The 20,811-nt window shown below is 39.0% G+C and overlaps 1 protein-coding gene across 1 annotated transcript; it reads left to right on the forward strand.

The window, feature by feature from the left end:
• Positions 1-8,710: 8,710 nt before the first annotated feature.
• Positions 8,711-16,163, forward strand: LOC127132247 (peptide-N(4)-(N-acetyl-beta-glucosaminyl)asparagine amidase). The gene is made up of 17 exons (XM_051061167.1): positions 8,711-8,930; positions 9,007-9,060; positions 9,154-9,318; positions 9,435-9,533; positions 10,343-10,429; positions 10,718-10,800; positions 11,049-11,162; positions 11,609-11,663; positions 11,781-11,867; positions 12,515-12,570; positions 12,667-12,726; positions 12,840-12,927; positions 13,064-13,810; positions 13,901-13,961; positions 14,910-15,012; positions 15,299-15,433; positions 15,858-16,163. Exons 1-17 carry the CDS (start codon positions 8,853-8,855, stop codon positions 15,940-15,942), a joined length of 2,157 nt encoding a protein of 718 aa, XP_050917124.1. The 5' UTR covers positions 8,711-8,852; the 3' UTR covers positions 15,943-16,163.
• The last annotated feature ends 4,648 nt before the right edge of the window (positions 16,164-20,811 follow it).

Here is a 20,811-nt window from a genome sequence, read left to right on the forward strand (position 1 = left end):
CGGGGAATCCGCGGCCCTCTCCGTCAAACGTAAGTTCGACGAACTCCTACTGACTGCCCCCGAGCAGAAAGCGACATTGACAAAATACCGGGGAAAATCCAACCCAATATCCTTCTTCCTGGAGGAACTCCCGGGCGGATCCCCGAACTCGGGCATCCCACTATTGATAAGGGCAAAGATGGCCCAATTCGACGTACGACGCATCCTGGTCGACCAAGGCAGCTCAGTGGATATCATGTACGTCCACCTCTTCAAGACTCTGAAGCTAGACAAGGCCAACTTAGCCCCCTACGTCGGATCAGATCTCCAAGGATTCAACGGAGCAACAACCAGACCGTGGGGATATGTTGAGCTCCTCGTCACCTTCGGCGAACAAGAAACGGCCAGGGAAGTCAAAATCCAATTCCTGGTCGTAGACTGTCCGTCTCTCTACAATTGCATCTTTGGACGCCCGACACTGGCCGAACTCACCGCGGTCCCATCCACCGTCCACCTAAAGATGAAATACTACACCAAATTGGGACGTGTGGTCACCATCCATGGTGACATCGAAGCAGCCCGGCGATGCTACGACGCCGCAGTAAAAGGACAGGCCGTAGTCAGCACGAAGAGCAACTGCAACAACAAAAAACTCAGGACCGGGGATCCTGCCCGAGGAGTCAACGCCATCGACCTCGACTGTCGCATCGGGATGGACGAGACCGAAGAGGGGAGGTTCCCCAAGGAACGCTCTCTCGGACACCCGGTCCGACCAATCCCCGACGGAGAGTTCGAACTCATTCCTCTTGGGGACGATCCGGAAAGGACGGTGAAGATAGGTAAGGGACTACCCGAGGAAACAAGAGAAGAGCTAGTAGCATGCCTCAAAGAGAACTCCGACCTCTTCGCGTGGAATGCCGCAGAAATGCCCGGGCTGGACCCCGAGATCGCGTGTCATAAGCTAGCTCTAGACCGGGCAGCCAAGCCCATAGCACAGCGTAGACGCAAGCAATCGCCCGAAAAGGCAGAGGCTGCCGAGCGAGCTGTAAAAGACCTCTTAGAGGCAAATTTTATTCTGAAGCCCAGTACACAACCTGGCTCTCTAATGTAGTCCTCGTTAAGAAAAATAATGGAAAATGGCGTATGTGTGTTGATTATACTGATCTTAATAGGGCTTGCCCGAAAGATGCTTTCCCCCTCCCTAATATAGACATGCTCGTTGACAACTCTGCAGGTTTTAAACTCTTGTCCTTCATGGACGCATATAGTGGATACAACCAGATCCCTATGTCGCCCACAGACAAGAAACACACAGCGTTCATGACCCCAACGGGCAATTACTATTACAACGTGATGCCGTTCGGGCTCAAGAACGCTGGCGCTACATACCAACGCATGATGAACAAAGTCTTCAAGGACGAAATAGGGGACATGCTCGAAGTATACATGGACGACATGATCGTCAAATCACACGAGGAGATAACCCATGCTCGACACCTTGCGAAGGTATTCGAGCAGGCGAGACAGTGTAAAATGAGGTTCAACCCCGAAAAATGCACGTTCGGAGTCCGGGCAGGCAAGTTCCTCGGTTTCTATCTCACCGAAAGAGGGATAGAGGCCAACCCCGACAAATGCCGGGCATTCTCGGAGTTTCCGACCCCGAGAACCAAAAAATCGATCCAGTCACTCAATGGAGTGCTCGCCTCACTCTCCCGTTTCATCGCCAAGTCCGTCCAGCACGCATTGCCATTCTTCAGACTCCTTCGCAAAGAGGCTACCTTCGACTGGACCGATGAATGCGAGCAAGCGTTACTCCATCTAAAGAAGGTTCTGTCCCAACCCCCGGTCTTATCACGGCCATCAGAACAGGAAACCCTATACTTATACCTATCCGTGGCAACCGAGGCCGTCAGCGCCGTTCTAATAAGAGAAACCGACGAAGGACAAAAGCCCATCTATTTTACGAGTAAAGCACTCCAAGGCCCCGAGCTCCGATATCAGCAAATCGAAAAGGTCGCCCTGGCCCTCATCAACACAGCGAGGAGACTACGATATTACTTCCTCGCACACACGATAAAGGTGAGGACCGACCAGCCAATCAAACAGCTGCTCGGGCGCCCGGATATGGCCGGGAGGATGCTCAAATGGTCACTAGAACTCTTCGAATTCGACATACAATACGAAAGTAGGAAAGCCTTGAAAGCTCAGGCACTGGCCGACTTCGTCGCGGAGATGACCCACTGCCCGACTCCAGCAGAAAGCGCCCACAAATGGACGATCTTCGTCGATGGCGCCTCTAGCACATCAGGCAGCGGGGCCGGGATCATCCTCGAAAATGAAGAAGGGATCCTGATAGAGGTATCATTAGCGCTAGCGTTCCCAACATCAAACAACCAAGCCGAATACGAAGCCTTCCTCGCAGGCCTGAGGTTAGCCGAGGACCTGGGAGCAAAAGAGGTAAAAATATCCACCGACTCCCAGCTCGTGGCCTCACAAGTGCGAGGAGAATACCAAACCAAGAACGACAACCTCCTCGAGTACTTGTCCCTCGTCAAAGAAAAACTTGATAGATTTGAAAAATGGAAAGTTCAACACATACCCCGCGAGCACAACACACGGGCAGACATTCTCTCGAAACTAGCCAGCACGAGGAAAAAGGGTGGGAATAAATCAGTAATCCAAGAAATTCTCCCTCGGCCCAGCATCGACAAACTACCGCCTCCACTCGAGGTCAACGCTATTGGAGATGCCCGCTGTTGGATGACACCCATCTACAATTACCTCACACGAGACGAACTCCCGGCTGACCCGAAAGAGGCGACCACTGTCAAACGACGCGCATGCTCGTACGTACTCCTCGAAGGCAAACTCTACCGGAGAGGATTCTCCATCCCACTACTCAAATGCGTCGAGGAAGAGAAAGTCCCCGACATACTTGGAGAGATACACCGGGGAATTAACGCTCAACACCTCGGCGGACGATCGCTCGCACGAAAAGCCCTTCGAGCAGGCTACTACTGGCCGACCATGCAAAACGATTCGAAAGAGCACGTCAAAAGATGTGACAAATGCCAACGACATGCCGACATGCACCTCGCACCCCCGAACGACCTCAAATCACTGTCTTCCCCATGGCCCTTCGCGTGGTGGGGCATGGACATCCTCGGACCCTTCGTCACCGGATCATATCAGAATAAATACCTCATCGTCGGGGTGGATTACTTCACCAAATGGATCGAGGCGGAGGCACTGGCTAAAATAACCGCGCAGAACATTCTCCGGTTCTTCAAACGCAACATCCTCGCTCGGTTCGGTATACCCCAGGCACTTGTCACAGACAACGGGACACAATTCACGGACGGAGGATTCCAGGACTTCATCGCCAGCCTGGGCACCACACAGCATTTCACGTCTGTCGAGCATCCGCAGACGAACGGGCAAGCAGAGGCGGCCAACAGGGTAATCTTACGTGGCCTCAAACGCAGACTCGGTGAGGCAAAGAGGGCATGGGTCGAGGAGCTACATAGCGTGCTATGGGCCTACCGCACGACACCACATTCTACCACCGGGGAAACCCGTTCCGACTAACTTACGGCACCGAGGCAGTCATCCCGGTGGAGATACGGGCGCCAACGAGGAGGACAGAGGAGCCCCTAGACGAGGAAATGAACGATGAAACCCTTAGAGCCGAGCTCGACCTAGTCGAGGAGATACGTTCCGAAGCAGCTCTCAGGGAAACAACCCTCAAACAAAAAATAGCACTACGCCATGACGCGAAAGTCATAAAAGAGAGTTCCAGGTCGGCACCCTGGTCCTCAGAAGAAACCAGAAAAACCCGAGAGAGGGCAAACTGGCGGCCAACTGGGAAGGCCCTTACCGCGTCCGCGACAAAACGAGCAACGGGGCCTATTACCTAGAAAACCTACAAGGAGAACAACTCGCTCGACCATGGAACGCAGAAAAACTTAGACAATATTACAGCTAAATACACCACAGCTAAATACACCACGGGGAGACGTGGCAGGTACGACCACGCTCTTCGTCCCCAAAACCCCAGGGAGGAACCACGAGACCCGGGAACGATCCGGGGTCACATAACAAACACAACCCTCCCCGACGGTTGGGATCTTGACCAAGACTCAACGTCGAAGTACCAGGACTGGCAGGGCACCCAGCTCGCGATGGGAGGGCCCAAGCCTCGGGACCAGGGTTCGAACAACGGACCCGGGCTTCGATACCCACGGGCACAAAGCCCGACACTCCGTCGGTTCCCTAAACCGAGGAGATTAACAAAGTCGAGCAGAGTACGAATTCATACAAACAAGTATCAAACACAAACGAGCACAATGAATGATAACGAAAATATTCATACATTAAAAACGATAAGAGTGGCCGAAGCCAAGTACGCCCGAAGGCCATATTACAACGCCCGAAGGCCAAAATACATAAGGCACGCAGGCCATGATAACTAAAATCAAAGAAAAACAAATAAACTAAGACTCCGCTCGGAGCACCTCTTCATCCTCTTCTTCTTCTTCTCCCCCCAGCTCCTCCTCCGCTTCAAACGGGCAGATAATCTCACCATCCCGGACGCAGCAGTTATAGGCCGACCCTGCTGTCACCAACTCAGGGTTCAGAAGCCCGAGCTGCTCGACAGCATTGTCGAAACCCTCTTTGAAGCAGGCCACGAGATCTTGGTTGAGAGTCCGAAGATGCCCTAGCAGCTCACCGCGCGAACCAAGGGCGCGTTCCTCCTCGGTCTCATCTGCCAGAGGACGGACCTTTCCCTCGAGAGACTCAACCTGAGCCCGTAGGCCAGCGTTGTCCTCAGTCAGCTTCTGATGGTCGACCACCTGCTCTTCCAAGCTCGCCTTAGCAGCCTTCAACTGGTCCCTCTCCTTCTCCACCTCCTCCAGCTTCTGGCTCAGCCCTTCCTGCAGCCGATGCTCTTCTTTGTAGTCCGACAGATCTTTAGATAGTCTTTCCTTCTCCGTCCGAACCTGCAAAAGGGCATCCTCCAGCGAGGCAGTGGAGACCGAAGTGTCGGTCAAAACCATGGCCGTCTCCATCACCCGGATGACAGCAGCAATATCCCTGGCCAGATCTTTTCTCCGGGCAGCAGCATCCTGGTCCAGAATAGCCTTGGCCTCAGGCACAGGCACAGCAATCGACTCCTCGGCCTTGAAGAACGACCGTTCCACATAGCAGGGAGGTAGAAGATAGCTGCCCGGTCCATTCGGACTTCCTAGAGACGACCTGGTGAGAGGCCCAGCCGGACGCTTCCGTTTATGGAGGGGAGAAGCCGCTGGCGACGGACTGCTATCAGGAATGTCGATCGGGTTAGATCGAGGAGGAGAGGAAGGAATCACGCTCGCCGCCTGCGAGGGACCGGCCCCGGCATCGCCAGCAGTCTCCAAGACACGGGCCACAGTTTTCTTCTTCGTCTTGGGCACCCGGTCAGGAGCGCCGACCTGATTCCCTAGCTTCAGCACCCGATCACGAGCATTGGGCATGGCACCTGCAAACAAATTACACACAAACATTAGCGAGCGAAGTCATAAACAGAAATAAAAAGCTAAACAAAGTCTGCCTACTCAATAACACCAGAGCTTCCTCCTCGGTATCACACTCGAGCAGAGCCTTCGTATTGATATAACGCGTCTCGGTGATTGGTTCCCCGGCCTCATCCAGGTAGGGCACGCCCTGTCGATTCGCCCAGAACCCCAAGCTGAAGCTCTGCACGTAATCGACCAGCTTCTTGTACGCGAGCCTATCCTCCTCGCCGAGCATCGCATACTTGACTCGGTAATGCGCCGTGGAGAGATCGAAATGATCACGCTGCCACCTCAGCGGTATCTTCGACATCAGCGTCTCCTCCCCGTTGGGTTTCCATTGATAGTAGTATAGAGAGTGAAGGGCAGCCCGGGTAATCGGCATCACCACGTACCACCGGTTTTTGAAATGGCGAACAGAATCCTCGTACGTCTTGAACAGACGCACGGGCTGCTTGAAAGAAACCCAACTGTGGCGACCACGGGAACCGGACCTCTGGAGATGGAAAACGTGGAAGAAGAGAGCCCGGGTGCAACCAATGCCGAGGAACTGGCAAACTAACTCGAATGCCCGCATAAATGCGAGAGCATTAGGATGTAGTTGGGACGGCGCCAGCCGGAGCCACTTGAAGACCGACATCTGGAAGGAGTTGAAGGGCAGTCTAATCCCCGCCTCACGGAAAGCAAATTCATACATGGTGAACTGCTTCCCCGGGAAATGATGACAAATGCGGTCTTCTTCCTTGGGGGCGCAGCAATACCAGTTTGGTGGATCCTCCCGGCTTATGGTCTCGACCATAGCGTAAGCAATGGTGGCCTCGTCACAGAAGTCTGATTCCTCCTCCAAGGGCTCGTCCGCAACCCATGAGAAGTCGACCTGCCCGGAAGAGGAGGCGTGTTCGGTACCATCTCGGACACTCCCATCCCCGACAGGGAGACGAGCGATTGTCGCGTCTTCGGTGGAGGACCCAGAATCTTCCCTCCTCGGTCGAAAGCGCCCGGTAGCACCTGAAACGCAGACAGAAAGAGTGAATTCGACGTCATATCAAATCCACCCTTCCACCGCAGGTCAAGTGAAAGGGCGTAGCGGCGACGGACACTAACCGTGCTCAACTCGGTGACGCGCGCATTCTATGGAGACCGGGCATAAACTTCATACAGCCTATGCAAGTATTGCCCGGCATATGAAATTTATGCCCGGTACAGTATGATCCCAACCCTACTTTCTACCATCTAATATACACCTACAGTCCACTACACTATTCCTAAGTTAAACCCAACCACATTTCTACAAAAATAGCATGCGTTTGACAGAAAACAACGAGGAAAAACAGTGGATCACAGTGGAAAATCATACCTGACATAGTGAAGTTGAAAGGGGTACGGTGGTGCCCGAGCAGAAGACGGTGGTTCAGATAGGAGGACGGGCGGAGACGGCGGTCCAGACGGTTGAGCGAGCAAACGAGAGAGAATGTGGAGAACTCCGGTGAACGTGTGAGCGAAAAAAGTGGAAATGAAGTTACTCAACCCCTTTTTATAGGGCTTGACACGTGGACCAACACGCTAGGTCATCATTGCCTAGCCTGCCTACGCCGTCTTTGCACACGAAACGAAGCGACGCCACTAATTCTGAGACACGTCTATCAAAGATAAGAAACTGAAACGACCCGAGCACCTATCCGTCTCCTCGACTCACCAAGACGCCACCTCCCCGCGTCATACCCACGTCTACTACAAGGAAGGTGCAGACCAACCGATCACCTCCATCCCCGACATTCCCGGAGAAAAGGTCAGTCATGAATAGGTCTGTTACAACCTCACCTGTCTAACGATCAAGCTTCCCCATCATCTCGGGGAACCCTTAGTTGAAACATAAGTCATCTCTCTGGCTCAGAGACTCGACTGGGGGGCTCCTGTTCTGGACTGGGCCATGACACTAGGCACGGCACGGCCCAATGCTCGCCAAGTCCATGTCCAAACGACCACGAGGACACGTCAGGTGAACGACCGTCCGCCCGAAGAACGTCTCCCCGGCCCCTTAAATACGTGTCGGGCAACGACCGGGCCCTCCTCATATGATCTCCATCCACTTATCGTCAACCCACGTTGCGGACACCTAAGTTGTGTCGGGCAGAGCCATAACGGCATCTCACTTACCACGTCACCCAACTCCCCTATATTGTCTCCTTAGGGATAGGGGCAGTTGGACCAGGGGGCAGACCTTGGTCTAGGTCTTAACGCTTCTGACGCGTCCCCTGGCAGCTCCTCCTTGGGCCTAGCTAATCCAGCCCATTAGGAGCCTTGGCCCAGCGCTGGGGGCTCAGTATAAATACCCCTTTCATGGCAAAGGGGCAGGTATTCTAACTCACACTCTGATAACCTCATTCTGTACCTTTTCTGACTTAAGCATTGGAGCACCTTGCAGGTACACCCCCCTCTCATTTCATTCTCTGGCCCATTCACCAAGACCTTGGAAGGCCCTCCTGATCAGGTAAGATCAGTAACCTTTCACGGCCAAGAGCGACGTTTACTCTTTGGTTGGTCTGTCAGGATAGGCTGCCCACAAAGGATCAATTACTTAGGTTTGAAACTATTAATGATGGTAAGTGTGTGTGGTGTGGATTACAAGAAAGTTATATGCATCTTTTGTTTTGAGTGCGAAGTGACCAAGAGAACCTGAAGTCAAGTCTTAAATTGGCTAACTATCACTCATAGGTCTGGAGGATGGGAAACATAGATCATTATGATTAACAAGGCACGCGGCAAAGGATGCAACAATAGACTTTTAAAAATTACCTTTGCTGAAACCATGTATGCTATATGGACTACTAGAAACATTATTATCTTTCGGAACAAGAAAGACGATTGCCTTCAAAGCAAAGACATCATTGATAAAGTTCTATGTAGAGCTGAAATTAGTAAAAAAAAACTATATTTTATACTAGAATTTGAGGTGATCCTCTTTTGTCCCTTTATGTCGTTTGTCACTGTATTATATTTACTTACTATTTATAACGACATTGCACGATCGGTAAAATGTACGTATCTCTTACGGTATTGTAAAGTAAAGATTCGAAATGATATTTTAATATTTATTTAAAAAAATAAAATTTTGATGATTAAATTGTTAAAATAAATAAAATAAAAGATATTATTTGATATATTTTGGTCGATCATCGAATGTGCTTTGCTCTATTTTCCTTGCATTCGTGTCGTGCCATAGTGTATTGCACCAGATACCTTTCTTCTTCCACTTTCAAATTTCAATACACTGCTAAGAAGAAAATTGAAACTCAAGCCTGAACAACAGAAAGGGAAAAAATGGTGGCTCGCACATTCCAAGTTCTTCACAACGACTCCAACTTTGATCTCGAATACGACACCGACGATGGCTTCGAAGTTCGCCTCTTTCTTCAAAACCTTCTTCTATTCTCTCACCGCACTCTCAATTTCACTTCTTCATTCACTCTTTCAGGTTTTTCAATTCCAGCTTTACTCTCTCACTTCCGTTCCACCCGATCATCAAAAGGTTTTCATTATACCAACACAATCTCTTCGTAATTTCATTTTTATTCTCAAGTCTTAAATAATTTGATGCTTTTTTTATTGATTGATTGCACAGATTTATGGAGCTGAACCTAATTCCCAAATTTCCACTGATTCTGATCTCGCAAGCATTTCTGATAAATTACGACTTGTCTCCATCGATGATGATGATTCTCAACAACCTGAATCAAGCTCTAATCAGTTCTTGAAATCCGATGAGGAATTGGCTAGGCTCTTGCAGGTTTTCGATTATCATCGATTTTGCTTCATTTTTTATCCATTTCTTTAGTCTTGACATGGATTATAATATTTATGATATTTTCTCCACTTCTTTGTTGTTTGTGTGAATCTCTTCAGGCAGAAGAGGAAGCACTCATGTTGCAGCAATATGTTGCTAGTGAAGATACTCAGCAATTTGAGAGTAGAGTGCGACCTTATGTTACTCAAGTCCTCATGGTAATTTTCACCTTATGTTTACGTTACATCATTCATCGTTATCATAGTAGTAGAGTAAATCATCATTTTATTCCTTCAATTTGTGAATGTCAGACAATTTAATCCTTGAATTTGCGGAAAAAACAACAACTTACTCTTTTAAATTGAACAATGTATGTCACTTTTGTTATTTTTTGTCAAATGTAATTCTACAAGGTTCTATTATTCTATACATGTTTTGATGATGCTAGAGACTATTCAAGTTAATATGCAAGTCTTTCATTGATTTTGATAGATATTCACTAGTGAGATATTTTGATGGAGGGGCTAAATTGATTGACATACATTGTTCAATTTAATAAACTAATTTGCTAATTCGTAAATTTGAGGGGCTAAATTGTCCGACCTTGATAATTCGAGGACCGAATTACAAATTTACTCAATAGTGGTAGTTTTTTTTTTTTTTGAATGAGGAACACATGACATTTAGTTCATGAAACTGCATATAGAATTTTCCAAAGAGAAATGATACTCTGACATCAAAAATTTGATGTCAAATACAGTATTCTTTGATTTTATGCGTATTTTTGAAATGTGTGTAAGTTGTAGATGATAAAAAGTAAGAGAGACAGGGATAAACATAAATGGTGTTTGTATTTGGATGTTCAAATAACAGAAATGTTTGCGAAAGCGAGGTTTATTTTTAAAGTAAACAACTCTAAATGGTTTCACGCGATACTGAGTAGAAGAAACAGGTTTCCCTGTTGTCCTTAAGAAAATTAGTTACATCATGATTGATTTCATGTGTTGATTGTTGTGATATCTTGCAGTATGAAGATGAAGGACGCCAGGAGGCTGCTCGGAAGTCTGTTCCCGTGGAAGAGCTTGAGGAGAAAGCATTGGTTTCTTTGGCCAAAGTAAGATCTTGTAAATTTATCTTTCAAAAGAAAACCCTAAATCCTTGTGATCAATTATGTATAAAGGTTGTCTATCATGTTATGTGTTAACTCTAAACCAACAAACTCTTTTTACTGTATCTCTTACTATTCTAGAAATTCATTCACTCCAAATTTGTTCTCTTTTTTGTTTTAACAAGCACTTATGTATGTGTATCTCTCTTTCAGCACATGGTTCCATAAGCACAGCCTCTGGTACTATACTACAATTGTTTTTTAATTGGTGTAATCCTGATAATTATTCTTCAGGAGGGGAATTTCAATCCTTCAAAAATAGAACGAGATCACGCTTTCCTGCTGCAACTGCTTTTCTGGTTCAAGCGATCCTTCAGGTTTAAGTTGGTTATATATTGTTTATTTATGCCAAATGAATGAAATACATCAATGGCTAATCACTCCATAAGGACGGAAAATATTTATTTATAATTTAACTCAATCATGATTCACATAGATTTGTGGCTTAGCTGAGTTACATTTTGTTTCTCTCCCCCACAATAAAAAACACCACCATCACTCGTACTTGTGCTCTTTTTTTATTGCTTCTAATCATTTAAATTTCTGTCTTGTCCTCATTGAATAGATGGGTGAATTCACCAGCTTGTCACGGTTGTGGCAACGAAACTGTAGGCCAGGGTATGACTGCTCCAATTCCTTCTGAAACTCTTTATGGTGCTTCTAGGGTTGAAATATACCGGTATGACCATTGAATATTTGTTTTAATTTAATGTGAGATTAATGTATTTCCTTGTACTGAGATCAGGAGTGTGGGTTTTGTAATTATCATATTAAGATATATATCTTTTTTTGAATGATATCATGCATTTGAATTTTGAACTATTATTGAACCTTTGTTTAGCTATGGTTAGTCAACTGCTCTGCCTAATTATTTTAAAATTTATTTTTAGTTTCTTTATATTTGAAAGTATCATGTTTTTCAAGATCCAGAAGCTTTTTCCTGTTTGAATATATTTAGATCAGGCCATGCCAGGAGTACTAAATTAATCCTGTTTCCTGTTTGAATGGCCATTCTCTTATAAAGCATTTTCATAGGTTTCTGTCATGTTCATTAATTTTATCTTCTGCAATTTGCCCAACTTCCTTAACTTTATGGTTATTCACATTTATATTTCCACATCACAGCTGCACCGTTTGCTCCAAAATGACTCGCTTCCCTCGGTATAATGATCCAAAAAAGGTATTCAACTTGCGTTAATTGCTATTTTATACACTTTGGCAAATTTCAAATCGACTGCAATGCCTATCACATTTGTTTTGGACACTCCCATTATTCTCTTTCAATTTCAATTTGCAGCTTGTGGAAACAAGAGAAGGCCGCTGTGGAGAATGGGCCAATTGCTTTACACTCTATTGTCGAGCTTTTGGCTACGAGTCACGTCTGGTTTGTAACAAGAATACTAGATGAAATTTAGTCTTTTCAGTGCTAATCTTTCTGAGTTTTTTATGCTACAATAGGGCAGATAATATGCTGATGTTCTGTATCATTAATAACTAGGATCTATGGTATAGAATTATAGACAGGATTTAAATCTTTGCGGTACTTATTTTGTGGCATATAGCTCGTGATGATTCTAATTTCTAACATTACAAATGCAATACCAAATGTCATATGCCAAACATCACATGACAATAATGTCTGTTGTTCTGGTAAGTCCTCTTAGTCTTACATAGATGTAATACATGTTAAGTTCAGATATACATAGAAAAATAGTTCCAGCTGGATATTCTAATTGAACTGTAATCGATAAGAAATAAGTAGTCATGCATGTAAAACTGAACTAAATTATTGAAATTAGCTTGCATTCTTATTGCAATCACTTTGCCCCTTATGGTGTTTTGACACTGGTGTTTGTTGATTTCTGTGGGATGGTTGGGCCAGTTTTCACTAAATATTCCTCACAGTTTTGCTAGTAAATTTCATTTATTGTGAGTTTAAAGTCTTCTGAACTCTTTGCATATATTCACAAATAGACGTTTGTTTTGTGAGGAATAAGATTTTTGTCACTGAATTTTGTTTGATATATCCAGATCTTGGACTTTACAGACCATGTTTGGACAGAGTGCTTCTCTGAATTCCTGGGAAGGTACAATTAACACAGTAGTTGCTTGTTCTTGTAATATGCTGTTAAAACTATTTCTGGCTGGACAGTGTTTTGTTCTGAGCACATATGATCTTACAGATGGATGCATCTTGACCCATGTGAAGCCATCTATGACAAGCCATTATTATATGAAAAAGGGTATTATTCATTTTCCATTACACCTTTTAATTGACCTAAGAAAGTAGTTGTTCTTGTCGTTTTTCATAGTTTTCATCTTGATTTCCTCACACTTCTTAAATTTGTGGAATTAGGTGGAATAAGAAATTAAATTATGTTATTGCCATTGCGAAAGATGGAACTTATGATGTCACCAAACGGTACACAAGGAAGTGGCACGAGGTAGGTTTTAAATTTATATTCTTTCTTTCCTTATGTTTTCTTTATATACAAGCTTTCTACACTTGCATAAGGAATCAAGGTTCCTGATTTTTGTAATAATTAATTATGAGTTTTTGTACCTTTTTCAAAATTTAAGGTCCTATCTCGACGAACTATGCTTACAGAGCCTTCTCAGTCATCTTTACTTGCTGATATAACCAAAGAATGTCGAAGAGGCTTTTCCTCACAACTACTTTCAATAATTGAAGCACGTGATATGGAAGAAAACCAACAACTCGAGAGAAGTTTGCATTCTGAAGATGACGAGTCCCTCTCATTACCTGGAAGAAGAAGTGGGAATGAGCAATGGCGCAAATCCAGATCTGAAATTGGTTCTGATAACCTAAGTTCATCTGATTGCCCAGTTCGTTTGTGCGTAGATGAGCATGTGACTAAGATTTATAATGCGTTCCGTCCTGTACTACATCAATTTATTGAGGAAGAATTAACAAAGGCTGAAGCTGTTGAAGTACTTGGGATTACGAAAGGAATTCTCTTGGATCTTCGCAGTTCCCCTTTTAAATCAAGAAGGGCCTCCATTGATTCAGTTCTAAACAACTCGAAGTTTCAGAAACTTTTGCCATCTTTTCACAGTTTACTTGATGCACTTTCACTTGAAAAAAAAGCGAGTACTGATGGGAGGGTTGAAATTTGTTTGGTTGGTAACCCTGTAGTCACTTCTTTAGCATTGCCCGTTGTGCTAGACGCTCTAGATGACATGGTTCACAATCTTAACAAGTGTGAAAACTATGGGAAAGATATGTTTCTGTTGCCCTTACTGAGGTTAAATAGATTACATTCCGGTTCAGTCGTTGCAAGTGCTGAAGAGTTGCCGTTGGGGATTGTGAGTTCATATCTGACTTATTTTATATGTTTTAATATTAATTATGATTTATAGCATCAATAACTTAGTTCTTGTTTTATAAATTTTCAGGTAACATCAGCATTTGATGGAACTCAAATATCAAAATGGGAAGAACCAAATGGAGCAAAAGGTATATTGTTAACTGATTAAATAACTTCTGAGGTTACAAAATTTGTTTCACGTCATATTAGAAATCAAGATAAAGGAGAGAAACATTGTTACTGAAATTATATTTTGTATTGAATGAATCTGTTGAATTCAGTTATACAAGGAGGGAACAATTATACTAGTTGATTCTTATCCTACACTATCAACGACTTAACGTACACCATCTCCGCTGAGTTGGTTACTCCTGTCACTAGTAAGGACAGGTGTCGTGGTGCCTACTAACCATATTCTAAACGACTATTATAAAGCTTCTACAATACACACATTGGTCAGATTGCATTAAGATTAAACAGTTATATATAATATCTTAATAAAGAAGTGGCCATGTTTCATTTACAATTTAAAAGCATGATTCGTACTATCCTATTAGAAAAGCACATGTTGCATTCCTTTCAACTTCCATCTAGTTATACTAAATCATAATTATACTGATGGAATTTTCTTAATGTAAGATTTTGATTGATTGTATTTGTAACTTCTTAGTATATGATATTTCTGTCATTACTCAAACCGTCTCATTGACATTCCTTAACTCTTACGGAAGTTTGTTGACAGATTTTAAACCACTCACATAAATTTTACAGTTCAAGCTACTATTAGTCTAATGTTTTTTGGTTAATTGACTGTCCAGCTAGTTTCTTTGAATTGATAATTCAATGTTAAATTACTTAACCCTTGGAGTTATGCTCTGTTTGCATTCTGTCTTCAGGACATCAATTTTAAGATTAATGAAAAAGAATTCATAATTATGATACGAAAAATAATAGAGCAAGAACCTCAAATATGATCATTTTAAATAGTAGTGCGAACCAATAGTATGTTTTCATTTTATTACCATTCTAAATGTGCAAGCAGATATTGCTCTCTTGATGCTCATACTAAAGTAATAGTGTTAAATATTTAACTGTAGGTTGTTGGATCGTGTATAGAACAGTTGATAACAAGAGGTTTGAGCTTATGGCGTATGAATTGATGTCAGCCAATGATGCTCCAGAAAGGGACCCAATGGATTGGTAAGAATTTCGGGATATTTGATTATAAGATGTTTCATTTTTGGTTCATTTTTTAATTATTATTATTAGTAATAGGTGAATGATGAGTAGAGATTATCTCTTTATCTTAAAAAAAAAGGAAATGGACATTTTGATTACTAAGGTTTTTGTGTATCCCCTAATTAATGTCACAAATTTTGGAAATGTGTCAATATATCCTGTATACTCCCCATAACTATAATTGAGTTTTCATGTATAATCATCTGTTAATAAAGCATGTGTTCTACATTCATGGCCATTTTCTCAGGATTCTTGAAGGGAGCAATGACGAGGGGGTCAGTTGGCAAGTTTTGGACAAGCAAACGGCACAGTTCTTTGAAAACCGCTTCCAACGTAAGACATACATGATCAACTCAGCAAGTTTTCCATCTAATCTCTTCAGGTAATTTTATTTAAAATATTGTTTTATGATTTTATACAAACATCTGATCATAGTTTATCTTTAGCACATTTTAATATTTCTTAAACAATCTGTTTACACAGCGTTATGATGGTAAAATATGACGATGTGTTTGTAAAACTTGTGTAAACTAATATAATTAAATGTATATGTAAAAATTGCTTTATGCTTTAGGGAATTAGTTCAACAAAATTATTCTTGACATATTAATAAACATGGTAGCATTGCTTCATGCTTTATGGAATTAGTTCAACAGAATTAGTTCAACAGAATTAGTTCAATTGCTTTATTCTTGATATATTAATAAACATTGTTAGTAAAGTAAAAATCATTGCTTTATGCTTTATGGAATTAGTTCAACAGAATTATTCTTGACATATTAATAAACATGGAAATGACTTTGCAGGTTCAGGTTTCTGGCAGTCAAAGACATTCATTCTACTTCCCGGCTACAAATTGGTAGCATTGACCTCTATGCCAAAACATTATGAAATATAGGTAAATTGTGAGTCGAATTGAACATTTTCTTTTATTTTTCATTTTTGATGAAAAATTGAGCAAAAATTGTCAATATTTCTTTTCATTAAAGAAATGTATATTTATTTTGTCAATAGCTTAAAAAGACGCATCACCTTGAATGCATGCATCCTATTATTACTTATGTATATTACTGGGCTATGTTTCCAATAGAATGAAAACATCTTTGTAGGACTGCATTGATTTGTAATTTGTTTTATTAGCTGGCTTGCTAATGTTTGAGTATTGAAAATATCCCTACGACTTAAGTGCTTTTGGGTCCGTTTGAGTATAAAATTTTGTGAGACTGCTCTAAAGAAATTATCAAAACAACTTATGACATTTTCATAAGTTTTTTTCACCATATTATTATAAATTTTCAAAGAGTTTTTTGTGTATTGTTTTTTTGGCCTAGTCGCCACATAAATTGTCTTCACACTCAAACTACTAGGCTGTAATTTAAAATATGTGACCAATTAAGGTAAGGAAATATGCACACAATTTTTCCTTTTTGATTTGAAATATGTTTATTTTAGTTTTAAATATAATTAGTTCCAATTTCTCCATAACCTTAAGCTTTTAAGCTTAGGTCTTAGTGATTTTTAATTAAAATTTTAATATTATAGTTACTATCATTAAATATGAAAATTGTAAATTTTTGCTTAAATATAATTAGTTCCAATTTCTCCATAACCTTAAGCTTTTAAGCTTAGGTCTTACTGATTTTTAATTAAAATTTTAATATTATAGTTACTATCATTAAATATGAAAATTGTAAATTTTTGATTAAATTCTATTTTAAAGAAAATGAGCTATTTTTGCTTATATTATTTTAAAGATGAAATATGTTTTTAGAGTTGTTAGCTATAAAGACAGACACCTCAAGAAATAAGTGTGTGGTGGTGTCCGGCACATGTCTGTGTCTGACACTTGTATGACATTCGTATGACATGTGTTGAAAAAGTCAAACTAATGTCAGAAAAGTCAAGCGTCTCCAAAAAAAATATTTTTTTCTTTGTTTCAACACATTTTGAATCAGTGCCGATACACATATGACACAAGTAGGTGTGTCCCGATATCCGACACGTGTCTGTAACACTTGTATGACACGTGTACGAATGTGTCGGAAAAGTCAAACAAATATGTCTAAAAAATTAGTTTTTTTTCTTTGTTTCGACACATTTTGAATTGTGTCGATACATATATGACACTCATACAAACATGTTTCCGATAATTCAGACAAATTTTCTTTAAAAAAGTTGTGTTTTCCTTTTCTCTAACACACTTTATACATTTTCTATACATTTTTTAGACAAATTTTAGGCACAATTAAAATGTCGGTGTCCTAGATTTTTGATATATCGATGTCGGAGTGTCCGTATCAGTATCGTGTTTCATAGATTGTTAGCAGCTCAAACAAAATCGATCAAATTGAAAATTCAAATTATATTAACCTTGAAAATATGGATCTGTTTTGATTTTTTTTTTAAAAAAGCTGTAGAACTGACGAACCGAACTTTTGCGTATAGTTATTTCATGTCTCTAGCTATGCATAGTTTGTCCAGCATAACACAAACACTATCTCATGTCTCTAGCTATGCATAGTTTGTCCAGCATAACACAAACACAAATACAACAACGTAAGTTGCTTCACTTCACTTCTTCCTTTCACAAGCCACAACAAACCTTAAGATAAGATTCGTCTATTAGCCAAAAACTTTAAACTTTGCCGATCACCACCTTTGTTTGGTCCCGCCACCGTTGCACTCACCACCAGCAATTTGATGATCTTGGTTGTGGTTGTCGTCCTCATGTTTCACATTTTGTTGGGTAGTTTTTTTCTCTCTCGTATCTCTTTCCATCTTTTTTAATCTCTTTCTATCTTAGTTAGCATCATCTTTTTTTCTTCTTTGTTAAACTCGTGTTCTCCTCATCTTAGCGTTTCCTTTTATTATTAATTAGAATAAGACCACCTGCGATGCGCGGTTGTAAGTTAATTTATTTGTTTTTATCGAATTTTTAAAATATTAAGAATTTGTTTTAAAAAAAACATGATTACTAAATTTATATTACAATAATTTATTTATTGTAAATTATAATAGAAATAATGATATGAGTTAATGACATATATATATATATATATATATATATATATATATATATATATATATATATAAAGCAAAATTACATGCTTGTAAATTGAGATTAACATTGATAATTAGTTTTGCAAATTTAAATAACTATAAAATAATTTTTATTTTTTTTATTCTTACTTTTTATTAATTATCTTTGATTTATATATTTAATTTTAAATTGTTAAAGACGTATAATTATTCTTAGTGTTAAATAATTTTTTTTTTATAATTATTATCGAATAAATCTTTCTTAACTTTATAAAATTTATGTCTATTTTTATCAAATATTAGTTATCTTATGAATAAAGGATTGATAATATTAGTTGTTATTGTATCTTAATTGTGTTTTTAAGGAATTCTTGTAATTTTATTAATGGAATTGTAAAAATTAATCAAATTTTGTCCATTTTAATGTTAGATCATTTAGGCTAAAAAAATGATATTTTTTCGTCTTTGTAAAGGTTCGAACTCATGACCTTTAATATAGAATAAATATTATATTTATTTAAAAATTGAAAATGAGTTTTTAGAGGTGCCACATAGGATTATGGAATGATGTGCCACAAATAAAATAGAATTATTAACATGTGTGGTGATATAATCCGCCGCTTCAGATTTAATATATTTATCTAAATTATTAATTAATTATTAGTTTAATATGTTTTCGACTTTAACTATTTTGATAGAGATTAATTGAAATACACTGTCAGTGTAAAAGAGTTTTACACCATCACTTAATTATAGACGTTGGATATTAAAAGAAATTTGACTTTTATTTTAAAAATCTATAAAGTAATACAAACGGGTGATGGTGATGAACCGACGGTGTAAAACTTTTTACACTGACAGTGTATAGTAATTAATCTCATTTTGATATTAAAAACATTTATTTTAAGTGATATTTTTTTTATGATTTCAAAGGAAACATAACTTTAGTTTTTGTGTTTAGATTAATCGGTCTATTTTAAATTTTAAATTTAGAGGAATATAGATATTTGGAATAGTAGTTGTCCAACTTTAGTTATCTAATTAATAATTAGTTGAAAATGTTAGTTGCTATAATAATTTAATTGTTTTTTAAAATAACTATTTTATTTTTATTAATAAAATTGTAAAAATTTATTTGATTTTTTCATTGATATCAATTGAAATAGGAGTGTTTTTTAGATATTATTTTTAATATTTTTATTATAGTTTTTATGGTCGCTAGTATAAAATAAAAGACTAAAGTACACTTCACTTTAATAATATATATTAATCATAATATATGTATCTAAGTTAGTAATAAATTATTAGGTTAATATATTTTTAACTATAACTACTATGAAATTAAACACATTTATTTTAAGTGTTCATTTTTCTTTATAATTTCAAAAGAAATTCAATTTTAATTTTAGTTTTTAGATTCACATGTCTATTTTAAATTTGAAAATATATCAATTCATATGTCTATTTTAATATTAGATTATTTATGCTAAAAAATGATATTTTTCCATCTTTGTCAAGTTTCGAACTCATGACCTTCAATATAGAATAAATATTATATTTCTATATTTAAAAATTGAAAATGAGTTTTTAGAGGTGCCAGATATGATAATGGAATAATGTGACACAAATAAAATAGAATTGTTAGCCTCTTAGCATGTGTCGTGATATAATTCACCGTTTTAGATTTAATGTATTATATAGATCTGTAAATTAATATATTTGTTTTTATTGAATTTTTAAAATATTAAGAATTTGTTTTGAAAAAACATGATTACTAAATTTATATTACAATCATTTATTGTAAATTATAATATAAATAATGATATGAATTATTGACATGTAAAAAATATACGTGTTATTTAAAAAAAAAATACATGCTTGTAAATTGAGACTAACATTCGTAATTAGTTTTGTAAATTAAATAACTATAAAATAAATTTTATTTTGTTTTGATTCTCACTTTTTAGTAATTATCTTTGATTTATATATTTAATTTTAAATTGTTAAAGGCGTATAGTTATTCTCAGTGTTAAATAAAATTAAAGTTTATTTATAATTATTATCAAATAAATCTTTTTTTATGTCTATCTTTATCAAATATTAGTTATCTTAGGAATAAAGGATTGAAAATGTTAGTTGCTATTGTATCTTAATTGTTTTTTTAAAAAAATTCTTGTAATTTTATTAATGGAATTCTAAAAATTAATCAGATTTTGTCTATTTTAATGTTAGATCATTTATACTAAAAAATAATATTTTTTTTTATTTTTTTTAAGGTTCGAACTCGTGGCCTTCACTATAGAATAAATTTATATTTGTTTATTTAAAAATTGAAAATGAGTTTTTAGAGGTGTCACATAGGAATATGGGATGATATGACACAAATAAAATAGAATTGTTAGAATTTGTCGGGATATTATCCGCCGCTTCAGATTTAAGTTCTCTTTTTATTTCTGGTAATTATTAGCACGCATTCATGAGTTTGAGTAGAAATTAGTAACCGTGGAGAATTTATTAAACTGGTATCCAAAATCTGATTAGAACCTTTGTTTAAAAAAATGATCTAATGGATAACTTATTTAGCCTTTTAATATTAAATTTTATAGTGCTGCATATAAAATAGGATTCTTTATTATTGATTTACTATGTTTGTTTTCATTTCATATATTATATGTTCAACTATACTTTAAACCTAATTGAATAGTTAAGTTGTGAAATTAG

The sequence above is a fragment of the Lathyrus oleraceus genome, chromosome 3, assembly GCF_024323335.1.
Source record: "Lathyrus oleraceus cultivar Zhongwan6 chromosome 3, CAAS_Psat_ZW6_1.0, whole genome shotgun sequence".
NCBI classification, from domain to species: Eukaryota; Viridiplantae; Streptophyta; class Magnoliopsida; order Fabales; family Fabaceae; genus Lathyrus; species Lathyrus oleraceus.